Source organism: Poromitra crassiceps, assembly GCF_964638095.1.
Source record: "Poromitra crassiceps genome assembly, chromosome: 17".
NCBI classification, from domain to species: Eukaryota; Metazoa; Chordata; class Actinopteri; order Beryciformes; family Melamphaidae; genus Poromitra; species Poromitra crassiceps.
Genome location: NC_139635.1, coordinates 11945993 through 11972846, shown reverse-complemented (window position 1 = coordinate 11972846; position 26854 = coordinate 11945993). Strand labels below are relative to the sequence as shown.

At 42.1% G+C, this 26854-nt stretch overlaps 1 protein-coding gene across 1 annotated transcript in view; it reads left to right on the top strand.

The window, feature by feature from the left end:
• Positions 1 to 211: 211 nt before the first annotated feature.
• LOC310792202 (uncharacterized protein) overlaps positions 212 to 26854 on the top strand; it is a gene marked incomplete at its 3' end in the record, with an annotated part of 56494 nt that continues 29851 nt past the window's right edge. Inside the window, exons 1-3 of the mRNA XM_083653930.1 lie at positions 212 to 247; positions 6616 to 6735; positions 7043 to 7162. Of these exons, the coding sequence (XP_083510056.1) occupies positions 240 to 247; positions 6616 to 6735; positions 7043 to 7162 (248 nt within the window). The 5' untranslated portion in view covers positions 212 to 239. The remainder of the gene's footprint in view (positions 248 to 6615; positions 6736 to 7042; positions 7163 to 26854) is intronic.

The following is a 26854-nucleotide window of genomic DNA, read 5'->3' as shown; positions in this document are numbered from 1 at the left end:
GGATAAAGTACTCTATCTGTCTTGTGTGGAGTGAGGTCACCCTCTGCTGGATTGTATTTGTACTTGCTTGTGTGGAAGATGAATGACTGGCTTCTCTCTCTCTCTCTCTCTCTGCCTGCACTCTGTCCCTCCCTCTCTCACCCACTCGCTCTCCCTCTCTCTCTCTCTGTCACTCCCCCTTCCTCTCTCTCTCAGAAGAGTTTCACTTACATATCGGTGTGACGCAGATCATTTCCAGCATGAAAAGGTATTGTTTTATTGTACAGTAACATTGTATTCTGTCTTATTGTACAGTAATGATGTACTCTGTTGTTGTACGGTAACATTGTATGATAGTTTATTATTGTAGAATAATAGTGCATTGTGTATTATTGTAGGCTTAGGTGAGGGTGACTAGACTGGTCTGAGGCCTAGTTTACACGACAGCGCTCCCTGCGTGAAATGCCAAACTTCCGTTGGCTTTGGGCCTTCTGTATACAGTACATAATGGAGTTATTGTTCTGTATACAGTACATAATGGAGTTATTGGGGCACACCCCATACATATATTATACATCAAACTCTTGAGCTACTTCTGCTCTCACTCAGAATGTCAAAATTTGATTTGATTTGATTTGATGTATTAGGATCCCCATTAGCAATGCAAAGCATAAGCTACTCTTCCTGGGGTCCACATAGAACATTAAACGTCATACATTTACAACCAAGACAATCAGATAAGCAAAAATAATACAACACAAAAAAGTAAAATAGAGAGTTCCGCTCTACAGTGTATCTAAGAGAGTTCGGCAAACACTAGTACGTTTTCACTTTAGAAACAAAAGAACGACAGATCTCACAGGACAGACAAACGAGGCGATGTGCGTGCAGCCATCTTGGATTGCACGCAGACAGAAGTAACTTCTCAGTCTGATTTACATGAATGACCAACCAAAAAATATAAGTGATGTTTTGAGATGTTAACATTTGTTTGGCAAACTCATGCTAGTTTGTTGCTGCGGTTTCGCATTTCCCGGGTGGTTGTGATGTCACGCTGATTCATCCTATTTCATAATTGTAGAATAATAGTGCATTGTGTATTATTGTAGACTTAGGTGAGGGTGACTAGACTGGGCTGAGGCCTAGTTTACACAACAGTGCTCCCTGCATAAAACGGTAAACTTCTGTTGACTTTGGACATTCTGTTTCCATGACAACGGAGTTATTGGGGCCTGAAATGCAAGGAAAAGTGAAAGCAGGTTCCAGAGTGGAATTCTGTGATAACGCTCCACATATTATTGTAGGCTATTAGTAACAAACACTTTGGTGTCTGACTGTAAGACAGTGCTACATATTATTGTAGGCTATTAGTAACAAACACTTTGGTGTCTGACTGTAAGACAGTGCTACATATTATTGTAGGCTATTAGTAACAAACACTTTGGTGTCTGACTGTAAGACAGTGCTACATATTATTGTAGCCTATTAGTAACAAACACTTTGGTGTCTGACTGTAAGACAGTGCTACATATTATTGTAGGCTATTAGTAACAAACACTTTGGTGTCTGACTGTAAGACAGTGCTACATATTATTGTAGGCTATTAGTAACAAATACTTTGGTGTCTGACTGTAAGACAGTGCTACATATTATTGTAGGCTATTAGAAACAAACACTTTGGTGTCTGACTGTAAGACAGTGCTACATATTATTGTAATGCAGGCTATTAGTAACAAACACTTTGGTGTCTGACTGTAAGACAGTGCTACATATTATTGTAGGCTATTAGTAACAAACACTTTGGTGTCTGACTGTAAGACAGTGCTACAAATTATTGTAGGCTATTAGTAACAAACACTTTGGTGTCTGACTGTAAGACAGTGCTACATATTATTGTAGGCTATTAGTAACAAACACTTTGGTGTCTGACTGTAAGACAGTGCTACATATTATTGTAGGCTATTAGTAACAAACACTTTGGTGTCTGACTGTAAGACAGTGCTACATATTATTGTAGGCTATTAGTAACAAACACTTTGGTGTATGACTGTAAGACAGTGCTACATATTATTGTAGGCTATTAGTAACAAACACTTTGGTGTATGACTGTAAGACAGTGCTACATATTATTGTAGGCTATTAGTAACAAACACTTTGGTGTCTGACTGTAAGACAGTGCTACATATTATTGTAGGCTATTAGTAACAAATACTTTGGTGTCTGACTGTAAGACAGTGCTACATATTATTGTAGGCTATTAGAAACAAACACTTTGGTGTCTGACTGTAAGACAGTGCTACATATTATTGTAATGCAGGCTATTAGTAACAAACACTTTGGTGTCTGACTGTAAGACAGTGCTACATATTATTGTAGGCTATTAGTAACAAACACTTTGGTGTCTGACTGTAAGACAGTGCTACATATTATTGTAGGCTATTAGTAACAAACACTTTGGTGTCTGACTGTAAGACAGTGCTACATATTATTGTAGGCTATTAGTAACAAACACTTTGGTGTCTGACTGTAAGACAGTGCTACATATTATTGTAGGCTATTAGTAACAAACACTTTGGTGTCTGACTGTAAGACAGTGCTACATATTATTGTAGGCTATTAGTAACAAACACTTTGGTGTATGACTGTAAGACAGTGCTACATATTATTGTAGGCTATTAGTAACAAACACTTTGGTGTCTGACTGTAAGACAGTGCTACATATTATTGTAGGCTATTAGTAACAAACACTTTGGTGTCTGACTGTAAGACAGTGCTACATATTATTGTAGGCTATTAGTAACAAACACTTTGGTGTCTGACTGTAAGACAGTGCTACAAATTATTGTAGGCTATTAGTAACAAACACTTTGGTGTCTGACTGTAAGACAGAGCTACATATTATTGTAGGCTATTAGTAACAAACACTTTGGTGTCTGACTGTAAGACAGTGCTACATATTATTGTAGGCTATTAGTAACAAACACTTTGGTGTCTGACTGTAAGACAGTGCTACATATTATTGTAGGCTATTAGTAACAAACACTTTGGTGTCTGACTGTAAGACAGTGCTACATATTATTGTAGGCTATTAGTAACAAACACTTTGGTGTCTGACTGTAAGACAGTGCTACATATTATTGTAGGCTATTAGTAACAAACACTTTGGTGTCTGACTGTAAGACAGTGCTACATATTATTGTAGGCTATTAGTAACAAACACTTTGGTGTCTGACTGTAAGACAGTGCTACATATTATTGTAGGCTATTAGAAACAAACACTTTGGTGTCTGACTGTAAGACAGTGCTACATATTATTGTAATGCAGGCTATTAGTAACAAACACTTTGGTGTCTGACTGTAAGACAGTGCTACATATTATTGTAGGCTATTAGTAACAAACACTTTGGTGTCTGACTGTAAGACAGTGCTACATATTATTGTAGGCTATTAGTAACAAACACTTTGGTGTCTGACTGTAAGACAGTGCTACATATTATTGTAGGCTATTAGTAACAAACACTTTGGTGTCTGACTGTAAGACAGTGCTACATATTATTGTAGGCTATTAGTAACAAACACTTTGGTGTCTGACTGTAAGACAGTGCTACATATTATTGTAGGCTATTAGTAACAAACACTTTGGTGTCTGACTGTAAGACAGTGCTACATATTATTGTAGGCTATTAGAAACAAACACTTTGGTGTCTGACTGTAAGACAGTGCTACATATTATTGTAATGCAGGCTATTAGTAACAAACACTTTGGTGTCTGACTGTAAGACAGTGCTACATATTATTGTAGGCTATTAGTAACAAACACTTTGGTGTCTGACTGTAAGACAGTGCTACATATTATTGTAGGCTATTAGTAACAAACACTTTGGTGTCTGACTGTAAGACAGTGCTACATATTATTGTAGGCTATTAGTAACAAACACTTTGGTGTCTGACTGTAAGACAGTGCTACATATTATTGTAGGCTATTAGTAACAAACACTTTGGTGTCTGACTGTAAGACAGTGCTACATATTATTGTAGGCTATTAGTAACAAACACTTTGGTGTCTGACTGTAAGACAGTGCTACATATTATTGTAGGCTATTAGTAACAAACACTTTGGTGTCTGACTGTAAGACAGTGCTACATATTATTGTAGGCTATTAGTAACAAACACTTTGGTGTCTGACTGTAAGACAGTGCTACATATTATTGTAGGCTATTAGTAACAAACACTTTGGTGTCTGACTGTAAGACAGTGCTACATATTATTGTAGGCTATTAGTAACAAACACTTTGGTGTCTGACTGTAAGACAGTGCTACATATTATTGTAGGCTATTAGTAACAAACACTTTGGTGTCTGACTGTAAGACAGTGCTACATATTATTGTAATGCAGGCTATTAGTAACAAACACTTTGGTGTCTGACTGTAAGACAGTGCTACATATTATTGTAGGCTATTAGTAACAAACACTTTGGTGTCTGACTGTAAGACAGTGCTACATATTATTGTAGGCTATTAGTAACAAACACTTTGGTGTCTGACTGCAAGACAGTGCTACATATTATTGTAGGCTATTAGTACCAAACCACTTTGGCGTCTGACTGCAAGACATTGCTACATATTATTGTAGGCTATTAGTAACAAACACTTTGGAGTCTGACTGTAAGACATTGCTACATATTATTGTAGGCTATTAGTAACAAACCCTTTGGAGTCTGACTGTAAGACAGTGCTACATATTATTGTAGGCTATTAGTAACAAACACTTTGGAGTCTGACTGTAAGACAGTGCTACATATTATTGTAGGCTATTTGTAACAAACCCTTTGGTGTCTGACTGTAAGACAGTGCTACATATTATTGTAGGCTATTTGTAACAAACCCTTTGGCACTCTGAGACTCTGAGACGCTTGATAAATACGGGCCCAGATCAGTACAATGAGGCATTACTCAGTTTTACAGTAAATGTCAGGACTTTGACCTGGATTCATCACTTGATTTTCAGCAGAAGAAAGTGGAAAAAGTGTTGAGTATCTCTTTAAAATGTGTACTGTACCATTTCAATTAAATATCATATACTTTCAATGTGATCTGCTAGAACACTGCCCTTGTTTTTAAAACATGAAATCTGGTTGTCCAAATATAAACAACTTGTGGTAGTCGTCGTCATCATCATCACTGTCATTATTTCTGGTTATGCACTTTCTGCTGTGGCTTAGGGTTGGGAACCAAACCAAATAAGAACCAATTCCAATACCCATAAAAAAAGAGAGATTAATTTCTGTTCTACTTATAATGGCTCCTAAACAAATTTCAGGTGCACTTTGATTTGTAGTCTGGCAGTAAAAACGAGACTGCCCGGCTGCTGTGGCTGTTTGCCAGTTGAATGTATGCATGTCTTCCTGTCTCCTAAAGCTACATGCTAGTGCTCTTTCTGGACTGTAAAACGTACTGTGATTGACTTCCATAGATTTACTTACTTCCATCACCAGCATGTCTCTTGACAGTATTGAATCATATAATAACAGCAACCAAAAAAATATGTTCATTAAATTGTATGAAGTCAATTGAGAATATGAATGACTGAATATGGCTTCTGTCAAGGTTTTTAAAAGTAAACGTTTATCTGTGAAATAAGCATGTGACCTGTTTGACCCCATCCCTCAAATAATAATAATATTAATAATTTAATAATAAATGATAGGCTATCATTCTGATATATTGATGTGAGAGGTCTTTCACAGCCCACTAGATGGCACTCTGAGGCTCAGTGGGCCACGGCCCAGTAGTTGCAGAATATGGAGAGAATCATTTTTTTCATCACTGTAAAGCCACAACATATTGAAGAGTATTAATGTGATGTGTGTAGTTCTTCATAGATCTAGCCTCTTCATTTTGCTCTCAAAGTGCACCAGATTGATGCATTTTACTTTAAAATGTATAAAATTGTCTTCTGGGGGGGAACAGCCCCACCAGACCCCTCTGCTGGGTTATGCATTGTGCATGCATGCATGTTGGACCCCTTAGTTGCAAAGCCTACAATCAAAGGTGTTTATAGTTTTTAAATGGATATGGCTTGTTTTCTGATATGCTGATGATAATAAGAATATTAATTTGATGAATATAAGCGGTTGATCACTATAACTATGATCACTATAAGTGGATTCCACTGTAACAATAATAATAATAATGCAAAAAAAGCTGGCAGCAGCACAACACATATTTACCCCATTTATCTTTTCTAGTTTTTTTGTCTAATTTGGGGAAGTGGTCCTTGGAAATGTTGCTTCTCTAGCTCCCAACTCCCCTCTGTACAGTGAGAATGTAACCAGTGTGTGCATAAATCTCCATCCAGCAACACCTGTCACCTGAGTGAAAGTTCCTATATACCCATATATTACTAATAATCACTAATAATTAGTGACACCATGGTCACACATTTGGTGGCTTTATTACACTTAGCCTAGAGTAACCCTGGAAATGGCTCCTACAGACTGCTTCAAATTGTTCTTTATAGAATAGAACAGAATAGAATAACCTTCTGACAGATCCAATCGTCACACTATCACATGCAATGTGGTCTGTCTTGACTAGAACTAATGATGATATGTATCAAACATTTGTGTTTCCAGAGGTCACCACAGGCAGAGAGCAGAGTCTCCAGTACCCAGCTGTCTGTCTATGAAGAGTGATCACTCTAAAGGTCAAATACCTCCAGACCTCAGTGATGAACCTGGACCTTCAGACACAAAGTAAGAGGACTGGTTATGCTGGAAGCCTACCTGATGGAATATCATTCAATGAGATTGTATTTATGAAATCAAGATAGTCGTAAAGATATCAAAGAAAGTAATGAAAGAGAATAATGACTGCTCACGTCACTGATCGACAAAACAACCAAAATGGATGTTTATTTGGATCATGTTAGCCAGAAAAATTATTCACATCTATATGCAAATTCAAAGTGTGTGTGTGTGTGTGTGTGTGTGTGTGTGTGTGTGTGTGTGTGTGTGTGTGTGTGTGTGTGTGTGTGTATGTATCAAACATCTGTATTTCCAGGGTTCAGTACCACAGGCAGAGAGCAGAGTCTCCAGTACCCAGCTGTCTGTCTATGAAGAGTGATTGGTCTAAAGGACTACCTCCAACCTTCAGTAATGAACCTGGACCTTCAGACACAAGGTAAGAGGGACTGGTTTTACTGCAAGCTAGTGGCCCCAAAACTGAGGAGGGAGGGGGGGTGTCAGAGGAATGATGGGGGATGCGACACATACCTGTTACCACTCACGATTGGTAACTTCTCCTGTTACTGTCTTTGAGAGGCTGTAGCAGGTTGAGTTTGTTACTGTCTTTCAGAGGCTGTAGCAGGCTGAGTTTGTTACTGTCTTTCAGAGGTTGTAGCAGGCTGAGTTTGTTACTGTCTTTCAGAGGATGTAGCAGGCTGAGTTTGTTACTTTGGTGTCTGACTGTAAGACAGTGCTACATATTATTGTAGGCTATTAGTAACAACCACTTTGGTGTCTGACTGTAAGACAGTGCTACATATTATTGTAGGCTATTAGTAACAAACACTTTGGTGTCTGACTGTAAGACAGTGCTAGATATTATTGTAATGTAGGCTATTAGTAGCAAACACTTTGGTGTCTGACTGTAAGACAGTGCTAGATATTATTGTAGGCTATTAGTAACAAACGCTTTGGTGTCTGACTGTAAGACAGTGCTACATATTATTGTAGGCTATTAGTAACAACCACTTTGGTGTCTGACTGTAAGACAGTGCTAGATATTATTGTAGGCTATTAGTAACAAACACTTTGGTGTCTGACTGTAAGACAGTGCTACATATTGTAGCGTTCCTGGTATTGAAGAGATAGAGGCTTCTTGCTGGTACAGGGATCTTTATTCACAGTTATTTATATATCCAACTCTAGGCAGTTGTCACGCTCATAGCTAGCAGCTTTCCCCTTAGGCGGTAACCGGAGACTGCCCACGCATGCTCAGTCTCCCCCGGAAGTTCCCCACGAGTATAGTGTTCCCCCCAGTAACACTCCCACACATACGTTCCTCTCTGTAGTCGAGACACTACCATTGCTCACCACTGTATGTGTAACACTGATTCGCTACATACTCCCCGCCCAACAATAAGTCAACGCCCACGTTGACACCACACCCACACATCCCCCTGTACCAAAACACACCCAAACATCTTTTCTTTTCTTTAACATTTTCTTTTGTCTTTTAACCACATTTCATGCTTCATGTACTAGCTTCTCCCACATCTTTCATTCCCCCCAATATCTCATGCCATACATTATTTCTTTTCTTAGACAACATTTCAACCACCATCCTCCTTCCTTTTTTTTTTTTTTTTTTTTTTTTTAATACAGTTCAAAGTTCTCCAAATGTCCTGGAGCCCATGGCTCTCTCCGTGGCCGTGTTACACTCTGTAATTCTGCCTGTGGGGCCGATCCCACCTGCAGTGTTTCTGAGACTTCAAGCCCCTGGGTGGTGGCCCCTCCCTGTGGAAACAGTTCCCTTCTCCTAGCACGTCTAGAGATCTGGGGGAAGGGTGCACCCCTCCCGGTACGGGGCCAACCGGTCTCGGTGGAGTACCTTCCTGCCACCAAGTGGCATCTGCACTCGGTACACCACCTCCCCCATTCTCTCCAGGACCCTGCATGGGCCTGTCCAGTGACAGTCCAGTTTAGGGTTACGCCCTTTCTTTCTCCGGGGTGTGTACACCCAGACCAAATCCCCCCCCTGGAAATGGTTTCCCTTTGCCCTCACGTCATAGTTCCTTTTTTGTCTCATGCCCGCTTTCTCCAGCTGGCCTCGAGCGAAGTTGTGAGCGGACTCTAATCGATCTTGTAGCCTCCTGGCGTACTCTCGCCCTGGGGGCGCATCCAGTGCATCTGGTGGTTTGCCGAACGCCATTTCTGCTGGCGTCCTCAGTTCTCGGCCTAACATGAGCAGCGCGGGTGTGCAGGAGGTGGACTCTTGGGCGGCAGATCTGTAGGCCATGAGGATGAGAGGCAGGTGCGTGTCCCAGTCTTTCTGGTGCTCCTCTGTGAGGATGGCCAACTGCTTTTTCAGTGTCCGATTGAATCTTTCCACCAGGCCATCGCTCTGGGGGTGCAGTGCTGTGGTACGCGTCTTTTTTATGTTCAGTTTCTCGCACATGGTGGTGAACACTCGTGACTCAAAGTTCCTCCCTTGGTCACTGTGGAGGGTCTCCGGTGCTCCGAACCTACTGAACATGCCCGCCACCAGTGCGTCGACCACCGTTCCCGCCTCCTGGTCGGGCAGCGCGTATGCTTCAGGCCATTTTGTGAAATAGTCCATGGCGGCCAGGACGTATCGATTTCCATCGTCTGTGCGCGGAAACGGTCCCATCACGTCCACCGCCACCCTCTCCATGGGAGCTCCTGCTGCTAGCTGCTGGAGCGGGGCGCGAGACTGGTCTAACGGACCCTTGTACGCTGCGCAGAGGTCGCACCGTCGACAAAAGTCCTGCACGTCTCTCCTCATCCTCCCCCAATAGAAACCCTGCCTCAGGCGACGGAGTGTTTTGTTTACCCCAAAATGTCCGGCCCCTGCAGTTCCATGGCCGCTCCTGCACACCACCTCTCTCAGCGTCGCCGGTACTACTTTCCGCCACTGGCTCTCTCCCGTCGCTGGTTCCTTCCAGGACTTCATCAGTACCCCGTTGCTCAATCTCAGGGTTTCGAACTCTGACCACAGCACCTTGGTTGCGTCGGTGACCCCGGCCACCTCTTCCCGCGGCGGCTTCTGGCCCTCTTCTACCCATCGCAGTACTGGCCCCAGCTCCAGGTCGTTCTCTTGATGGCCCTCCAATCTGCCGCTTCTGCCACCTGCAGTGCCTTGCATACTGGTCTGTCCCCCGTATGGTTAGGGCATATCCTCGCTTCCTCTTGGAGCTCTCTCTCCCTTCCTTCTCTCTTCTCGCAGTACGCACACCCTCTGTCTGCGCAGGGTCGTCGTGACAGGGCGTCTGCGTTGACGTGGTGCGCCCCTGCCCTGTGTTCTATGGTGAAGTTGTAGTCTGCCATCCTTTCTAACCAGCGGCACACCTGTCCCTCCGGCTCTCGGAAGGACCACAGCCACTGCAGCGCCGAGTGGTCGGTCCGTATGGTGAACCGAGGCTGTCCCAGGAGGTAGTATCTAAAGTGCCGTAGTGCTTCTACGACGGCGAGGAGCTCCCGGCGGGTGACGCAGTAGTTACGTTCTGTTTTATCAAAAGTTTTGCTGAAGTATGCCACCACCCGCTCCCCGTCCGGCCCCGCCTGGGACAGCACGGCCCCCATACCCCCGTTGCTGGCATCAGTGTCTAGTAGGAACGGCAGTGCGGGGTCTGGTGCCCTAAGCACCGGAGACTCCGTCAGCGCTTTCTTGAGGGATTTGAAGGCTACAGTGGTAGACGGATCAATAAGCGTGCCTTACCGCAAGCTGTGTAATGACGCGCCGCGGCATTAAAACTAATTAAAACTAATCGAGGTGTAGTTGCACCGTTGACCACCAGGTGTCATCTGTGAGCATCCTTGAGAGCATCGCGACTGAGAGAAATACTACAGGCGATTAGGCCTGACTGAAGTTTGATAGGTTGTTTGTTTTATTCCTATGTTTATTATAGTAACATTTTTATTTGTCTTATATGGCTATTATTAGGAGGAGGGGGTTGATTAAATTTTATGAAGTCGTTGCGGTGCTGTTTGGCTTTCCGGCCCGGCACCGCTGCGAATGCATTCACAAACATACCAGCAATATTGAAAGGCACAAAGCAACGTTAACGTTTCATACAGAATAGATCCTGACCAACAACGTATGTTTTGAATTTAATATCTGGCATAAAACGGGGAGAATTGATCATTTAACTGTGTGTTACTACTACTACTACTGTGTGTGTGTGTGTGTGCGCAGCGTGGCAGTTCTCGTCGGGGAGCAGCAGCACGTCCGCCCGCCTGACTGAGAGAAATACTACAGGCGATTAGGCCTGACTGAAGTTCGATACATGCTTAATTCGTTTATTTAAGATAATTGCATAATTCGTTTTGTAGTCTATTTATTACTGGTTAATGTAGAACGGAATAGAAAGAAACACACGCGGGCAGCCAGCAATGGATGGACTTCATGGAAACAGGTGGGTTGAATGAATTCACTTTGCAACTTTGTCCAAGCTTGTACAGTGTATTCCTGAAGGTGAACGCAAAACTAGGCGTAGCAGTCTGTAAAGAAAGACTGTTATTTATTTTTATTTATTTTATCGTGGATCATATAATCCACACAGCACAAATCACCTCCCTCCCGACAGCAGACACACACACACACAGGCCTTTTCTCATCGTCAAATATTTTTGTTTTCCGACCAGGCCTATTTTAACAATTTCGTTGCCTATTTGAAGACATTCGTTGCAAATATATAGTAGTTGTCCTGGCATTTAATTTGTTAAGTTATTTTAAACTTAATTTAGCGTGTTTATGAGTTCGATATAGGCTAATATTTTTATTTTTTTACCAACCCGACACTGCCGACAGCCGACGACACACATGCACAACTTCTGTAGCCATTAAAATAAAGTGTTTAATTAAGCTTTGTATGTTAGCTAGGTATTATATTTTGAAATCCAAATTAAGTTTAATATGCATTTGTTTAGACTTGGTGAGGCATGAGTGAGGCTGCGCTAGTGTTTTTCCTCAGCTGAAGTCATAGGCTAGTTTTCCGACCAGGCCTATAGACATTTTCGTTGGCTATTAAGATTTTAATTGCAATATTGTATAGTTGTCATTCCGTTTAATTTATTAAGTTACTTTACACTTAATTTGGCATATTTATTTTTGTTTTACAGGCTATTGTTTTAAATGTTTAAGTGATGACGATAAATATATTTTTACCAACCAACAGCCATCCTTCCTTTAAATGGTCTCATGCAATATACAGTATTATTGTGTTACTGTATATTTATCCCATTATTAATACCTTTATTGACTTTATTGAATAGCTACTAAAATACTTTATTCTGTATAGTGTTTGGCTATTTTTATATTGACATTTTCTCCGTTTCTGTGTGAGTGAGAAATGGAGCTGAGAGGCCCTGAGCGGCCGGCGACAGACTCTTTGTTCCTTGATACTGTATGTGTGGCGGGAGAATGACACAATACGGCAAGATATTATATATATACTACAAGATGCACACACACACACACAGTCACAATGCAAACACGTTTATTGTCAGAAAGTGTTGAAATTTCCATTTTCAAATTGCAATGTGAATAAATTGGAATAACACGTCAAAAAAACAATATGGCCTAAAAAAAGTAGGCTAAAAGTGGAAAAAAATATGGCCTATATTAACAAAAAAAATCAGTTCTCAGTGACTGGCAGTCGCTTGAGCCATCTGTGCTGCGATACTGCTGTCTAGAGGGGGAACAAATAAAAGGAGCTGAATTGCCGTGGAGTGCGAAGCAGTTCATTAATGCGGTTGATCACACATTTCTCGTCGGCAAGGGTCATGGTGGGATACTGCTCAGCCGTGGTGTCTATAATGAAGCGTCGCAGGTTCTCCGGCAGCGCCCATTTTCCTCTGCAGCCGTCCCAATTGGTCGTCAAACCCCAGGCCCGATATTGTTCCTCTGTGATTACCAAACGGAACAGCAAAGCCCCATATCTGTCCACGCGTCCTTGGCTTCGCCCTGTGTGCACCGCGCGCTCCGCTCTCTTCAATGAAGAAATGGACATGATACATACAATATATATAAAATAGTGAAGGCATGGTGAAAGGTAGCCTACTATTATTATAAAAATGTACATTCTCTAGTCTGTGTCCTTTGTGTGTGTGTGTGTGTGTGTGTGTGTGTGTGTGTGCGTGCGCGCCGTGCCCATTGTCTGAAAACATATTTTTATCAAACAATATAGGCCTACTCTGGTTAATCTAAGGCTCTTTCACACCGGCCATTTTTCGTAAAGTAGCACTTATTGAAACCTACTACCCTGCTTGTAGGCATCAAAAGTCATCAGAAATTAATTTAGTGATGAAATAAAACTTCACAGTTCACAGACACAGTTCTGCCCTTGGTGGTTGAACTCGGCGGGGAAGCAACAGGAAGATAAACGGACAAGATAAACGGATTGAGAACGGACAGATGGAGAATTAACATTTTCTTGTTAATAGGCCTTTTTTTGACTTTTATATTTTGCCATATTTTGACTGTATTTTACGTGCATTTTCTTATAATAAACGTGTTTGCATTGAGACTGCTGTGTGTCAAGCCAATATTTGTACAACCGCTACAAGGCCTCTTGCACTGTTGAAAAACCAACCCGCACTTCCCCCCCAGGTTTACAGTATCACAGGCTTTGTCTGTGAAACAGGTTTATCTCCATGAAACATTCCACCCCCATCCCAACAATTAGTACAGTGATTACAGTAGGTAGCAGTCCACACACAAATGTGAGACAATGGACTTTGATTCACACAGGTTTTCACACAGCTAAACACAACAGTTAAAAACAAGAACACATAAATAGACAAATAAATAGATAAATAAATAAATAAATAAATAACCTTAAATTTGAGCTGGTTCGTTGTCTGTGTGTTTCAAATGAAACTATACGCTATTATAGGCTATTGCTTTAATGGAATGCGGGAGTGCAGTGTGTTAGCTACTAAAATACTTTATTCTGTTCTAGCTTTTTTTTTTTTGGGGGGGGGGGGGGGGGTGCTGCTGCTGTGTGTTTAGAAGACAATTTTTATGTTGACATTTTCTCAGTTTCTGTTTTCTAATTTTACCAGGCTAATTTATTTTAATTTTTGTGTGTGAAATGATGAAGGTTTTCCCAATGTCCCACTGGGTTGTGTTTTTGCAAATAAAGTGTTGTACGGAAACAAGCTTGTTTCTTTTATTTCTGTTTATTATAGTAACATTTTTATTTGTCTTATATGGCTATTATTAGGAGGGGGGGGTTGATTAAATTTTATGAAGTCGTTGCGGTGCTGTTTGGCTGCCCGGCCTGGCACTGCTGCGAATGCGCATTCACAAACATGTCATGTCGGAGTCAGGCGCGACATAAACTGCAGGCTAGTAGGCTGCTCAGTTAAAAACAACAATAAATATGCTGGTCGGTTACTTATTTTATTTACCCTTCTATATTTTAGAAGCATATTTTTATGTTTACATTTTCTCAGTTTCTGGGATAGTCGGACAAGTGAACATGAAGGAAGAGTAGAGACTTATGGAACCCTGACTGAAGACGTTTGTTTATTCATGTAGCCTAATTAAAAACATTTTCAATGATAGCCTGAGGTGTCTGACTGCTGAATGTAGCCTATTAAAGGCCTTTGGCCTAACTGCAAAGTGCAAACTCAGCAAGCAACAATAAATTAAACAAATAGCCTATAGCAGCATTATTGGGCACCTAAGTAAATACATGCACTGTCTGGCATGCCTAGAATGTCTCTAGAACGTGAAATTAAATAACTTGAAAACTAATAAATGAAGAATCACTTGTAAAAAATTTTTTTAATAAAGTGGCTGGCTGCTTGGTTCTGCCCGTTTTCGTTTAGCATTTATTTGCGTCGGGACTTCACTGCATTGAACTGCTCCGCTGCATGTGCAAAGTTGAAGGCCTCCAAACCCTTTCCACAACTTGCGATCTGCATCAGCCTTGTGACTTCTGCAGGGACACTGGAGACTGGAATTGGGGGAGGGGGATGGAGGGTGGAATGTTTCACCCCTATTAGACCCTACCTGTCTATTGTCTCATGTGGCCAACCTATTGAAATGTAAATAAAGGAACGGGGGCAGTCCCGATGAGAATAGGCCTACAGTAGCCTATATTACAATAGGCTATATATAAAATCTGTGGCTTTCAAGGCTGGTGTGAAAGAGCCTACATAACCAGAGTAGGCCTATATTGTTTGATAAAAATATGTTTTCAGACAATGGGCACGGCGCGCGCGCGCGCACACATACACACACACACACACACACACACACACACACACACACACACACACACACTGCTCCCCTACGAGAACCGCAGGCTCTGCGCACGCTGTGCCTGCTGAGCGACATGACGGGCGGCCAGCGTGGCCGAGAACCAGATGACAAATAAATAAAGTAGCTACTCTCACCTCTTGATTAAGGTGTAGGCTATGGGAGTTATTTATTTTATTTATAATAATACAGATATTTATAATAAAACATATATTATAGTTTTTATGGTAGCCTATATTATTATTATTATTATTATGGATGGCCCTCTGCAGCTGTACTAAATACGAATAAAGCAAGGCCATAAAAATTAGTTCGTATAGTCTAGAGGGAACAAATAAAAGGAGCTGAATTGCCGTGGAGTGCGCAGTAGTTTTAATGCGGCGCCGGTCAAGCCACTGCTGTTATTTCCAAATACACACACAAAGGATACTGTTGGCAGAGTACATGAAACATTCCACCCCCCATCGCAAGTGATTTTATTCTGCATGTATAATATTCAGCAGGAATGCACAAATGTCACACAAAGGAATAATAATAATAATAATTATGACGTGATAAGATCATTCATTTTAGCACCGCGCGCTCCGCTCTCTTCAATGAGGAAATGGAAATCCAGACCTTGTAGAAAAGTGTCGATTTTCGGGGTTAGGGTTGAAAGTAATTCTCTCTCTTTTCAGAGGCACACAATTACTCACATAAGACCCTACATTTAATAGTTAATTTAATAGTTAGTTTGTGGATTTGGTTTCCAGGGACTTTAATCATCAAGGGGAGACAAAACACGATTGATTTCGTAGGCTGAGAGCGAGAGCCTCCCTGCTTGCTGCATATACTGTACTGTAGGTAGTTGTGCACTGCCGCCCCCTAGTGTCCCACTTTGATACCACATACTAACGGCAAACAGAATTAACGCCGCGTTGCGGTAAAAGACGCTTATTGATCCGTCTACCACTGTAGGTGGCATTCTGTCGTCCAGTGGAAGTCTGCGTTCTTCTCTTTTAACCTGAACAGTGGTTCTGCTATTTTAGAAAACCCGTTTACGAATTTCCTATAGTATGAGGCTAACCCTACGAAGCTCTCGAGTTCGCCTTTGTCTCTGGGGGTGGGCCACTCTACGATCGCCCGAGTCTTCTCTTCCAGGGTGCGAATGCCCCCCGCGCCGATGCCATGCCCTAAGAACTCCACCCTCCTCTTCAGGAAGTGGCACTTATCTGGGTGTAACTTCAGACCCGCCTCTGCTATCTTCTGCAGGACCTTTCGTAGCGCCCCCACCGCTGCCTGAAACGAGCCCCCGTGTGTCAAGATGTCATCTAAGTACACGACGCATTCGGTTCGGGGAATGTCTCCCAGCAGTTTCTCCATTAACCTCTCGAACGTTGCTGGTGCGTTGCACAGCCCGAAACTGAGTACTCGAAACTGCCACAGCCCCTTCTCGGTGCGGAAGGCGGTCTTTGGCTTGGCATCGTCGCAGAGGGGCACCTGCCAGTACCCGCTACGGAGGTCTAGGGATGAGAACCAGGATGACTCCCCCGCCACGTCTAACAGCTCCTCGATGATGGGCCTCGGGTACGCGTCTTTTTTTGTCACTTTGTTCAGCCCCCTATAGTCTACACAAAACCGCATTTTGGAGCTATTTTTCTTTCTCACCAACACTACCCCTGACGCCCACGGGCTGTCTGATGGCTCAATGATCCCCGCCCGCAGCATGTTCTCTACAGCTTCGTTCGCTATGTCTCTCCTCGCTGCTGGGACCCGACGGGGATATGACCTAACGGGTCGCGCCCCCTCAGTGTCTATTTCGTGTTCCACCAGGTGGGTACAGCCTAGCTCATCATCCGACATTGCGAAAATGTCCTTATATTCTTCGAGTACTCGCCACAGTTCATCGCTCTGTTGGGGTTCTAAACCCTCACTCTGGCGTTGGTGCAATCCCCTCAGCACCTCTCGGTCTCCCCCTCCGCCTGTGGCGGTGGCTGAGGGTAAGTGTTCGGAGGTGGGCTAGGGGCGTGGTTTTGGGGAGGGGTTTGGTGTAGGACAGGGGTCTGGGTTGGGGGAGGGGTTTGGGGCGGGGCAGGGGTCTGGGCTGGGGTAGGGGCTTGGTTTGTTGGGTGGGTTTCGTGCTCTACAGTGACGCGATATACAGTGATGTTATTTACGTTAGGCCGCTCCCCTGGGGCGGTGGGAGGGTGGCCCATCCGGACTACTGGCCCCCCTGCAAATGTCAATGTGCTCTTCCCTAGGTCTACTGTGCATTGGTTTAGCATCAAGTAGTCCTCCCCCAGGATGCAGGGTCCCGCCATTTCTACTACCCACACGGGAAACTCCACTGTCTGTCCCCCCACTGTTATCCATACGTACCCCCTTCCCCTCATTGGCATCAACTCACCGGATACTGTCCTCAGCAGCTGTGCCGCTGGCTGCTCCAGACGCGTCCCCTCGGGCACCATGTTGACGTTCACCAGTGTTGCTGTACACCCCGTGTCCACTAGGGCGACACAGTATCTCCCCTGTAGGTAGACTGGAACATGGCAGCCATTCATCGTGCGCGGCCCGCTCTGCATGCTGACAGCTCCGGCGATGTCGTCTACTTCAGGGGAAGGCGGAGCCCCACCTCCCCGTTGCTGTCGGTGGGCTCCCTCCTGCGACGACGTGGCTACGGGGACTGTGACATCGGAGACCCGTCTCTCCCTGTTGGAGAAAAATATAAGTTCCATGCCATTTCCTAATCAATATTTCCTAATCAATAAGCTATAAGCTATAATTGCATACACATTATGACATGACTGCTCTGACCCATAGCACACTGACTTCTCCCCCAGCCCCATAGAGAGGACTTCTCCTTTTGCTTGCTGAGACCTTGTCCAGTGCATCGTGTACCATAACAATTGATACAGACAGGAGCCTGCACGGCACACACCCCCCCCCCCTCTGCCTTTTCCTCCTCTGCCTATAAATCTATGTTACACTGTCGGCCATATTGCTGAATAATTGACTCTGTATGACATATCAGAATGTGTACATTGAGGTTCAGCCCTCTGTCAATATACATGTATTGCAGAGAATGTAAGCTATTAAATATACTTTTGTGTTAAACAGTCCTGGACTCAAGGCTCAATTCATTTGGTATTAGATAAGCTGTGATATACATTACATATACATTTTAACGGAAAGAATATATTTTATTCTCTATCAATTGGCGTGTCACGAACAGGATATCTACGAGAGCGGGTAAGTCTGAATTAATTTCATAATTCATTACTGAAGCTGTCGTCTGATATCTAAAAGAATCTGAAATGTTTGCATGTTGTGGGTGTGTCAAAATGACATTGTATATAACTGTAAATATGTATATTAACCTAAGTTAGTATTTTGTGGGCTTCTTGAGACAAAGGAGGGACGCCCCAATGTAAATAATACAGATGACCTCAGGACCATACAAACTCTCTTGACCGGCTGTATTTTGCAGTGACCAGGATGGTCCAGTGTTAAGCTGCACAGCAAGAGAGCCTGAGAAGCGTTATCACATATTGCCTGGAAAGGCCATAAGGCTGCATTAGCAGCGACTATTATAGTCCAGTGGGAAACTGCGGTGATTCTAGGCATAATGCTTGATACGGTCTTTAAGAACCACACGACATACTAAATAAAACCAAAAGATCTCCCCATAACATACCACTCACTCGAGGGGTGTGTGTAGCCCCATGAAGCAATCATAGTTGTCTAACCAATATGGTTGAGATGTTTTTGAAATACCTACAATGTGTAACAAGCATGTAACAAACAAACAAACAAAAAGAAGCAGCTGTTTCACTGTAAAACAAAACAATTTCTTAAGAAGCCTATTTTAAAGGAGTTGAACAGGAGGTTTGCAGAAAGTGTATTTTAGCCAATCCCAAAATACAGAATCAATTGTCGATTGAACAAATTGATCTGTCACCAAGTTTGTAAATTCCAGATACCCCACACACGGACGGAACTGGTCAACAGGAGAACAACCGTCCCTCTGTCACCAGAGACCCCACATCGACTAAAAGGTAAAGTGTTGAAAATTACTTTACACACACGGACACTATCAGAGATCACAAGTAAGTGATAAACAAAATACGTAGTTCTCTCTCTTAGTTCTCTCTCTCTCTAAAATACAGGTTTATTACTTTAGGTCAGTATACTTCCAGAGTTTTGCCTTCACCTGAGAGGTCAGTTTACCTCCAGAGTTTTGAGTTCACCTGAGATGTGTGTTTACCTCCAGAGTTTTGAGTTGACCTGAGATGTGTGTTTACCTCCAGAGTTTTGAGTTCACCTGAGATGTGTGTTTACCTCCAGAGTTTTGAGTTGACCTGAGATGTGTGTTTACCTCCAGAGTTTTGAGTTCACCTGAGATGTGTGTTTTACCTCCAGAGTTTTGAGTTGACCTGAGATGTGTGTTTACCTCCAGAGTTTTTCCTGAGAGGTCAGTTTACCTAATCAGTGATTTGCCTTCTGCCAAAGAGAGAGAGAGAGAGAGACGTAACAGAATTGATCAAAACAACGGCTCACCGAGTCGTGTGTAAACTAAAACAAATACTGTAGATAAGCCTAGGCCTGCTCAGTTGTCTTTTCATACTGTAAGGAAGCCATCTGGTTCTGCTCTCTGAAAAAGCTATCATAATGGACGCTGAAGGGCTTTGTAGAAGGCCGGAGTGTGAAGGAGCCAGAGAGACAATTAGACAGCTTGAGATGGTTATCAGACAGTATGGAGATGAGCCCGTAAAATTTGACACAGGTACCGAACAAAGTGTTTTAAATATGGCCAAGCAGATACCTGTGAACATACAAACAGACCCAAATCATTTGCCACATCAGATGGTTCAGCATTCTATATCAGCTGACCACATGCCAGTACGCATAGACAATTCAGGAAGTTCCCCATATCAGTACACCATGCATGTGCCTCGAAACCACACTCGTTATAAAGGCTACGATAAATGCAACTACTGCGGAAAGAGAGGACATTACGTAAAAGATTGTAGATATAAAAAACGGGAGCAGCGAGTGGACAAACAGCCATCTTGTTGATTCAATTGGCCCAAGTAGCGATGGTCAATCTTCCCCTATAGCTGGCCCAATGTGATGGAACATAGCAGGCTGAAATAATTTGTTTATGTTCCCTTGGAACAGCCAGTCTTCCAACAAGGTTAAACTTAGCCAGAAACAATTGGATCCCCAAAACCTTTGAGCAAACAGTGAGCCAGCCACCGCATTTTTCTAGGTCAGAGAGATAAGCCCTGTATCACGGGTTCAAACCCCACAGTATTACACATTATGAAATTGAATGTCGAAACAAGCCCCAGGTTCAAACCCCACAGTATGTGATTGAATGAAATGTTTTTTGTTATGAATCAATAGAGTGAAGTAAGCTCTGCATTATTTAAAGTGCAGTAAGCAAATTTGAAAATCAATTAGAGTAAATAGACTGTTGATTATTATTTTGAAAATAAATCATAATAGAATGTGTTGTGAAGGGTGAAGACTTCCTGTGTACGATAATCTGAATCTGAAGTATTTTCTTAAACAGAAAAATGCACATTTATCAACCACCAATTGGGTGGATGAGAAATAAAATTAAGTGGGCAAACCAACATTTAACTTTTGGTTTGATATACACATAAGCAAAATTTACACTTAAGTACGGTGAGATGTTTTCAAAAGTATCTATAGATAAGCCAATGGCCTCTGAGGACGAGATTACACTTGAGTTTGCGTTTAGAGTATTGTTGTTTTGCCTCAGTCTGGGGACTGACCCACCCCAATAAGCTAGCTCTTAAAGCAGTTTTTTTTGGGAATTCATCCAGCCCACTCTCAAGACAAGTCCACGAAATCTGTAAACTTGAAAGGCAGACTCAAGGAGCCATCTTGTGTATGAGGTTCATTGCAAACAAATTATAAAATAAACAATTGAATATGTACTCACAGAGTATCTCAAAACATTATCTGCCGTATGTACGTACTTGTTGTACTAATAACTTGTAATGAAGTTATTTTGTCTAAAATACAGGCACATTGTGAAATCTAATGTTTATAGTTACAGGTTGTACGTCACAGAAAACCTTCAACACCAGCACAAATCTGTACTTTGAGTACTGTGCTCCCTAGTTTAGTAAACTACTGGAGAGAGTACGTTTAACTGTGCTCACTAGAGTAAAGAAAATTATTTCTATTTTCAATATAAAATGAAGTGTTTTAAAGTATCATTTTAAGAATAATCAGTTATATGATACTGTGATTATGTTTTAATGAATATGATTAATCAATGTTATGAATGTTTTGCATTTTAGAAAGTTTCAGTTCATTATTCCAAACAAACCAATATTAAAGTAAACTAGAAATAGAATTTTATTCTAATAAAATAGTTCCCAAAAAGAAATTAAACCACTGCATGGAGATGGGCTATTAAATAGTTTTTAATAACAACAATTACAACAACAGCACCAGGAACAAACAAATAAATGAATGAACTAGAGTCATCACATGAATGATGAGAAAATATTGTTGTTGTTGTGAATACTTTGAAAATAACATGATTCCTTTTAGAGGAAGGTCCGAAGGACTCGAGCGTTGAATAAAGTGAAATTATACAAGTATATAAGAAGCTTCTTTTACAATAGTGGAAAAGATTTAAGTGTGATTTGGAACACACTGAATATTAAGTTCAATGCATTATATTATTATTAATTAGACTGTTTGCATTGAACCATATAGAGTTAACATTAAGGCCCACTCCTATATATTATAGCAGCAGTGGTGATGTAATTTTGTCATTATATTACTAAAATCTGTTTTCTCTTTCCAATAGATAATGGAGATGCTGTGATATGAGCTGAGACTGCGCTGGACTGCATATTGATCAAAAATTCTGTGTTCTTTCAAGTGTTTAATGTTTCCTATGTTTTCAAAACCCTGCCCCCCCCCCCCCGGCCCACAATTAAGTACAGATACAAGCATTATATTGAATAGTGAACTTAAATTTTGTTATTTATTGTTATAGTTGATGAACATAACAATTGGGTGGATTGTTGGAGAAAAATATAAGTTCCATGCCATTTCCTAATCAATATTTCCTAATCAATAAGCTATAAGCTATAATTGCATACACATTATGACATGACTGCTCTGACCCATAGCACACTGACTTCTCCCCCAGCCCCATAGAGAGGACTTCTCCTTTTGCTTGCTGAGACCTTGTCCAGTGCATCGTGTACCATAACAATTGATACAGACAGGAGCCTGCACGGCACACACCCCCCCCCCTCTGCCTTTTCCTCCTCTGCCTATAAATCTATGTTACACTGTCGGCCATATTGCTGAATAATTGACTCTGTATGACATATCAGAATGTGTACATTGAGGTTCAGCCCTCTGTCAATATACATGTATTGCAGAGAATGTAAGCTATTAAATATACTTTTGTGTTAAACAGTCCTGGACTCAAGGCTCAATTCATTTGGTATTAGATAAGCTGTGATATACATTACATATACATTTTAGCGGAAAGAATATATTTTATTCTCTATCACTCCCCATCTGGACGGGCCCTGTGCCGTTTCCCTGGTTCCACGTTCTCTGGCGGCATTCTGCTTCCCGATGTTCGGGCCGTCCACATCTCCAGCAGATCACTCTCCCTCTGCCCCAGCTAATGTTCCGCGGAGTGGGCTGCCGAGCGGGGTTGGGCTGTAGGGTCGCGCTGCGGAGCAGTTGTTCTTTTAGCTGCTGTACTGACTCGGACAGTTCTTTCACCATGTTGCCTTGCTCTGCCAAGGCCATCTTCCAAGCTGGCTCTTCTTGTAGCGGGCTCTCCGCTGCCATTCTCACCACGGGGGCGGCCTCCATCATGCCGCTGCTCGTGTCCCAGCCTTCCACTGTCTCTATCTCCAGCGCCAACTCCAGCGCTGCTCCCAGTGTTTTCGGATGTCTCAGCGTTACCTTCTGGCTTAGACTCCGTGGCTCGATGGCCTGGACAAAGTAGCTTAGGGCCAACCCATCCAGCGTCGCCGTCGGTAGCTGGCTGTATGCGCGCCGGCTGAGAGTCTCAATGTCCGTTGCCAGTGCACGCAGCGACTCACCCTGCCGTCTGCGTCTGTTACACAGTTCCGCGGCTACGATGGCCTGCTCTTCACATCGGCCGAAGCGTCTCCGCAGGGCCCCCATCACCGCATTCAAGTCCTTTGTATCGGCTATTGCCGACACGCACGCCGTAGCCTCGCCCTCGAGGGACATCACGAGATGGCTGGCTCTCTCCCCTCTCGTCCAGCCATTCCATTCTGCAGCATAGAAACTCTCAAACTGCTTGCAGTACGCTTCCCACTCGCCTTTACCGTTGTATTTCGGGACGGGCACATCCTTCCTGGTTCTGCGGGCGCCGTCTCCCGCTGTCGCGGGCCTTGCTTCAGCCTCGTCACTCTCCGCCTGTCTGCCAGCGGGGTCCGGTTCGGCATCGTTCTCCTCCCGCCCGAGGCTCTCCGCCATCTGTCTGTATTCCTCCCTCATCCGTCTGTATATCCCCTTTACGCCCTCCACTGTATTCCTCATCTCCGCGCACACCGAGGCTTCAGCCTCTTCTATCTCCCTCTTCATCTTCGGCGGCTCCGTCCCGCACTTTTCTTCAGGAACTTGTTCGCTATTTTGCCGATTCTGGAGGCAATATTCACCGTTTTAACTTCTGACGCCAATGTAGCGTTCCTGGTATTGAAGAGATAGAGGCTTCTTGCTGGTACAGGGATCTTTATTCACAGTTATTTATATATCCAACTCTAGGCGGTTGTCACGCTCATAGCTAGCAGCTTTCCCCTTAGGCGGTAACCGGAGACTGCCCACGCATGCTCAGTCTCCCCCGGAAGTTCCCCACAAGTATAGTGTTCCCCCCAGTAACACTCCCACACATACGTTCCTCTCTGTAGTCGAGACACTACCATTGCTCACCACTGTATGTGTAACACTGATTCGCTACAATATTATTGTAATGTAGGCTATTAGTAACAAACACTTTGGTGTCTGACTGTAAGACAGTGCTACATATTATTGTAGGCTATTAGTAATAAACACTTTGGTGTCTGACTGTAAGACAGTGCTAGATATTAATGTAGGCTATTAGTAACAGTAACAAACACTTTGGTGTCTGACTGTAAGACAGTGCTAGATATTATTGTAGGCTATTAGTAACAAACACTTTGGTGTCTGACTGTAAGACAGTGCTACATATTATTGTAGGCTATTAGTAACAAACACTTTGGTGTCTGACTGTAAGACAGTGCTACATATTATTGTAGGCTATTAGTAACAAACACTTTGGTGTCTGACTGTAAGACAGTGCTACATATTATTGTAGGCTATTAGTAACAAACACTTTGGTGTCTGACTGTAAGACAGTGCTACATATTATTGTAATGCAGGCTATTAGTAACACACACTTTGGTGTCTGACTGTAAGACAGTGCTACATATTATTGTAGGCTATTAGTAACAAAGACTTTGGTGTCTGACTGTAAGACAGTGCTAGGATATTGTAGGCTATTAGTAACAGTAACAAACACTTTGGTGTCTGACTGTAAGACAGTGCTACATATTATTGCAGGCTATTAGTAACAAACACTTTGGTGTCTGACTGTAAGACAGTGCTACATATTATTGTAGGCTATTAGTAACAAACACTTTGGTGTCTGACTGTAAGACAGTGCTACATATTATTGTAGGCTATTAGTAACAAACACTTTGGTGTCTGACTGTAAGACAGTGCTACATATTATTGTAGGCTATTAGTAACAAACACTTTGGTGTCTGACTGTAAGACAGTGCTACATATTATTGTAGGCTATTAGTAACAAACACTTTGGTGTCTGACTGTAAGACAGTGCTACATATTATTGTAGGCTATTAGTAACAAACACTTTGGTGTCTGACTGTAAGACAGTGCTACATATTATTGTAGGCTATTAGTAACAAAGACTTTGGTGTCTGACTGTAAGACAGTGCTACATATTATTGTAGGCTATTAGTAACAAACACTTTGGTGTCTGACTGTAAGACAGTGCTACATATTATTGTAGGCTATTAGTAACAAACACTTTGGTGTCTGACTGTAAGACAGTGCTACATATTATTGTAGGCTATTAGTAACAAACACTTTGGTGTCTGACTGTAAGACAGTGCTACATATTATTGTAATGCAGGCTATTAGTAACAAACACTTTGGTGTCTGACTGTAAGACAGTGCTACATATTATTGTAGGCTATTAGTAACAAACACTTTGGTGTCTGACTGTAAGACAGTGCTACATATTATTGTAGGCTATTAGTAACAAACACTTTGGTGTCTGACTGTAAGACAGTGCTACATATTATTGTAATGCAGGCTATTAGTAACAAACACTTTGGTGTCTGACTGTAAGACAGTGCTACATATTATTGTAGGCTATTAGTAACAAACACTTTTGTGTCTGACTGTAAGACAGTGCTACATATTATTGTAGGCTATTAGTAACAAACACTTTGGTGTCTGACTGTAAGACAGTGGTACATATTATTGTAGGCTATTAGTAACAAACACGTTGGTGTCTGACTGTAAGACAGTGCTAGATATTATTGTAGGCTATTAGTAACAAACACTTTGGAGTCTGACTGTAAGACAGTGCTAGGATATTGTATGCTATTAGTAACAGTAACAAACACTTTGGTGTCTGACTGTAAGACAGTGCTACATATTATTGTAGGCTATTAGTAACAAACACTTTGGTGTGTGACTGTAAGACAGTGCTACATATTATTGTAGGCTATTAGTAACAAACACTTTGGTGTCTGACTGTAAGACAGTGCTACATATTATTGTAATGCAGGCTATTAGTAACAAACACTTTGGTGTCTGACTGTAAGACAGTGCTACATATTATTGTAGGCTATTAGTAACAAACACTTTGGTGTCTGACTGTAAGACAGTGCTACATATTATTGTAGGCTATTAGTAACAAACACTTTGGTGTCTGACTGTAAGACAGTGCTACAGATATTTTGAAGTATGTATACTGTATTATTTCACCTACCTGGCTGTGTTTTTCTTCGTGTGTTTTTGATGTAAGTATAATGTTACTGTCACTGACTGCTGCTGTAATGAAAGTACTCTTTCTATCTATCTATCTACAGATGCAGCCTGTGTTTGGTTGTAAACAGCTCTTTGTGACAGTGTGTGAACAGGGCAGTGTTTGGTGTTAACAGTAACTTAACATGTCAATAGCTGAAAAGCTTTGAACCTTACTTTAATCAGGAAAAGCAGGCTGCTTTTTACTTCACTGAAGAAGACAATGGAAAATGTCGTCATAAAAATTAGGTGTAAGCTACTTCCTGTTTCCCCATCTCACAGACATGAGGAAACATTGATACAAGTTATGCTGTTTCTTCAGGTCAAGACATCTATTTATCAAGATAATAGTTTATGTGTTGATCTTTACGTCTTGTTTTAGATTTTAGATTCATTCACTATGATTGACGTTAGGGCCACTACATATATATTCTTCTTGTTTCCTAATTTGCCTCTGAGCGCTCCCTGGTTGTAATTTGAAGCTACTTCTACTACTACTACTACTACATCTAGTCATCAACAGATCAGTTGACCTTTTTCAAACAAACATCTTGTTTGTTTGAAAAAGGTCGGTGACCGAAACGTCACATTAAAACAAATTTGATTGCAATTTAACAGTGTGCGAGACTCTTTTTTCACTAATTGGACTTTTTGTCTTTGCCCGACGCACCTGTCCTGAAATATGTGCAGTTTTTCTTCAATCATCTGCTAGAACACTGCCATTGTTTTTAAAACATGAAATCTGGTTGTCCAAATATA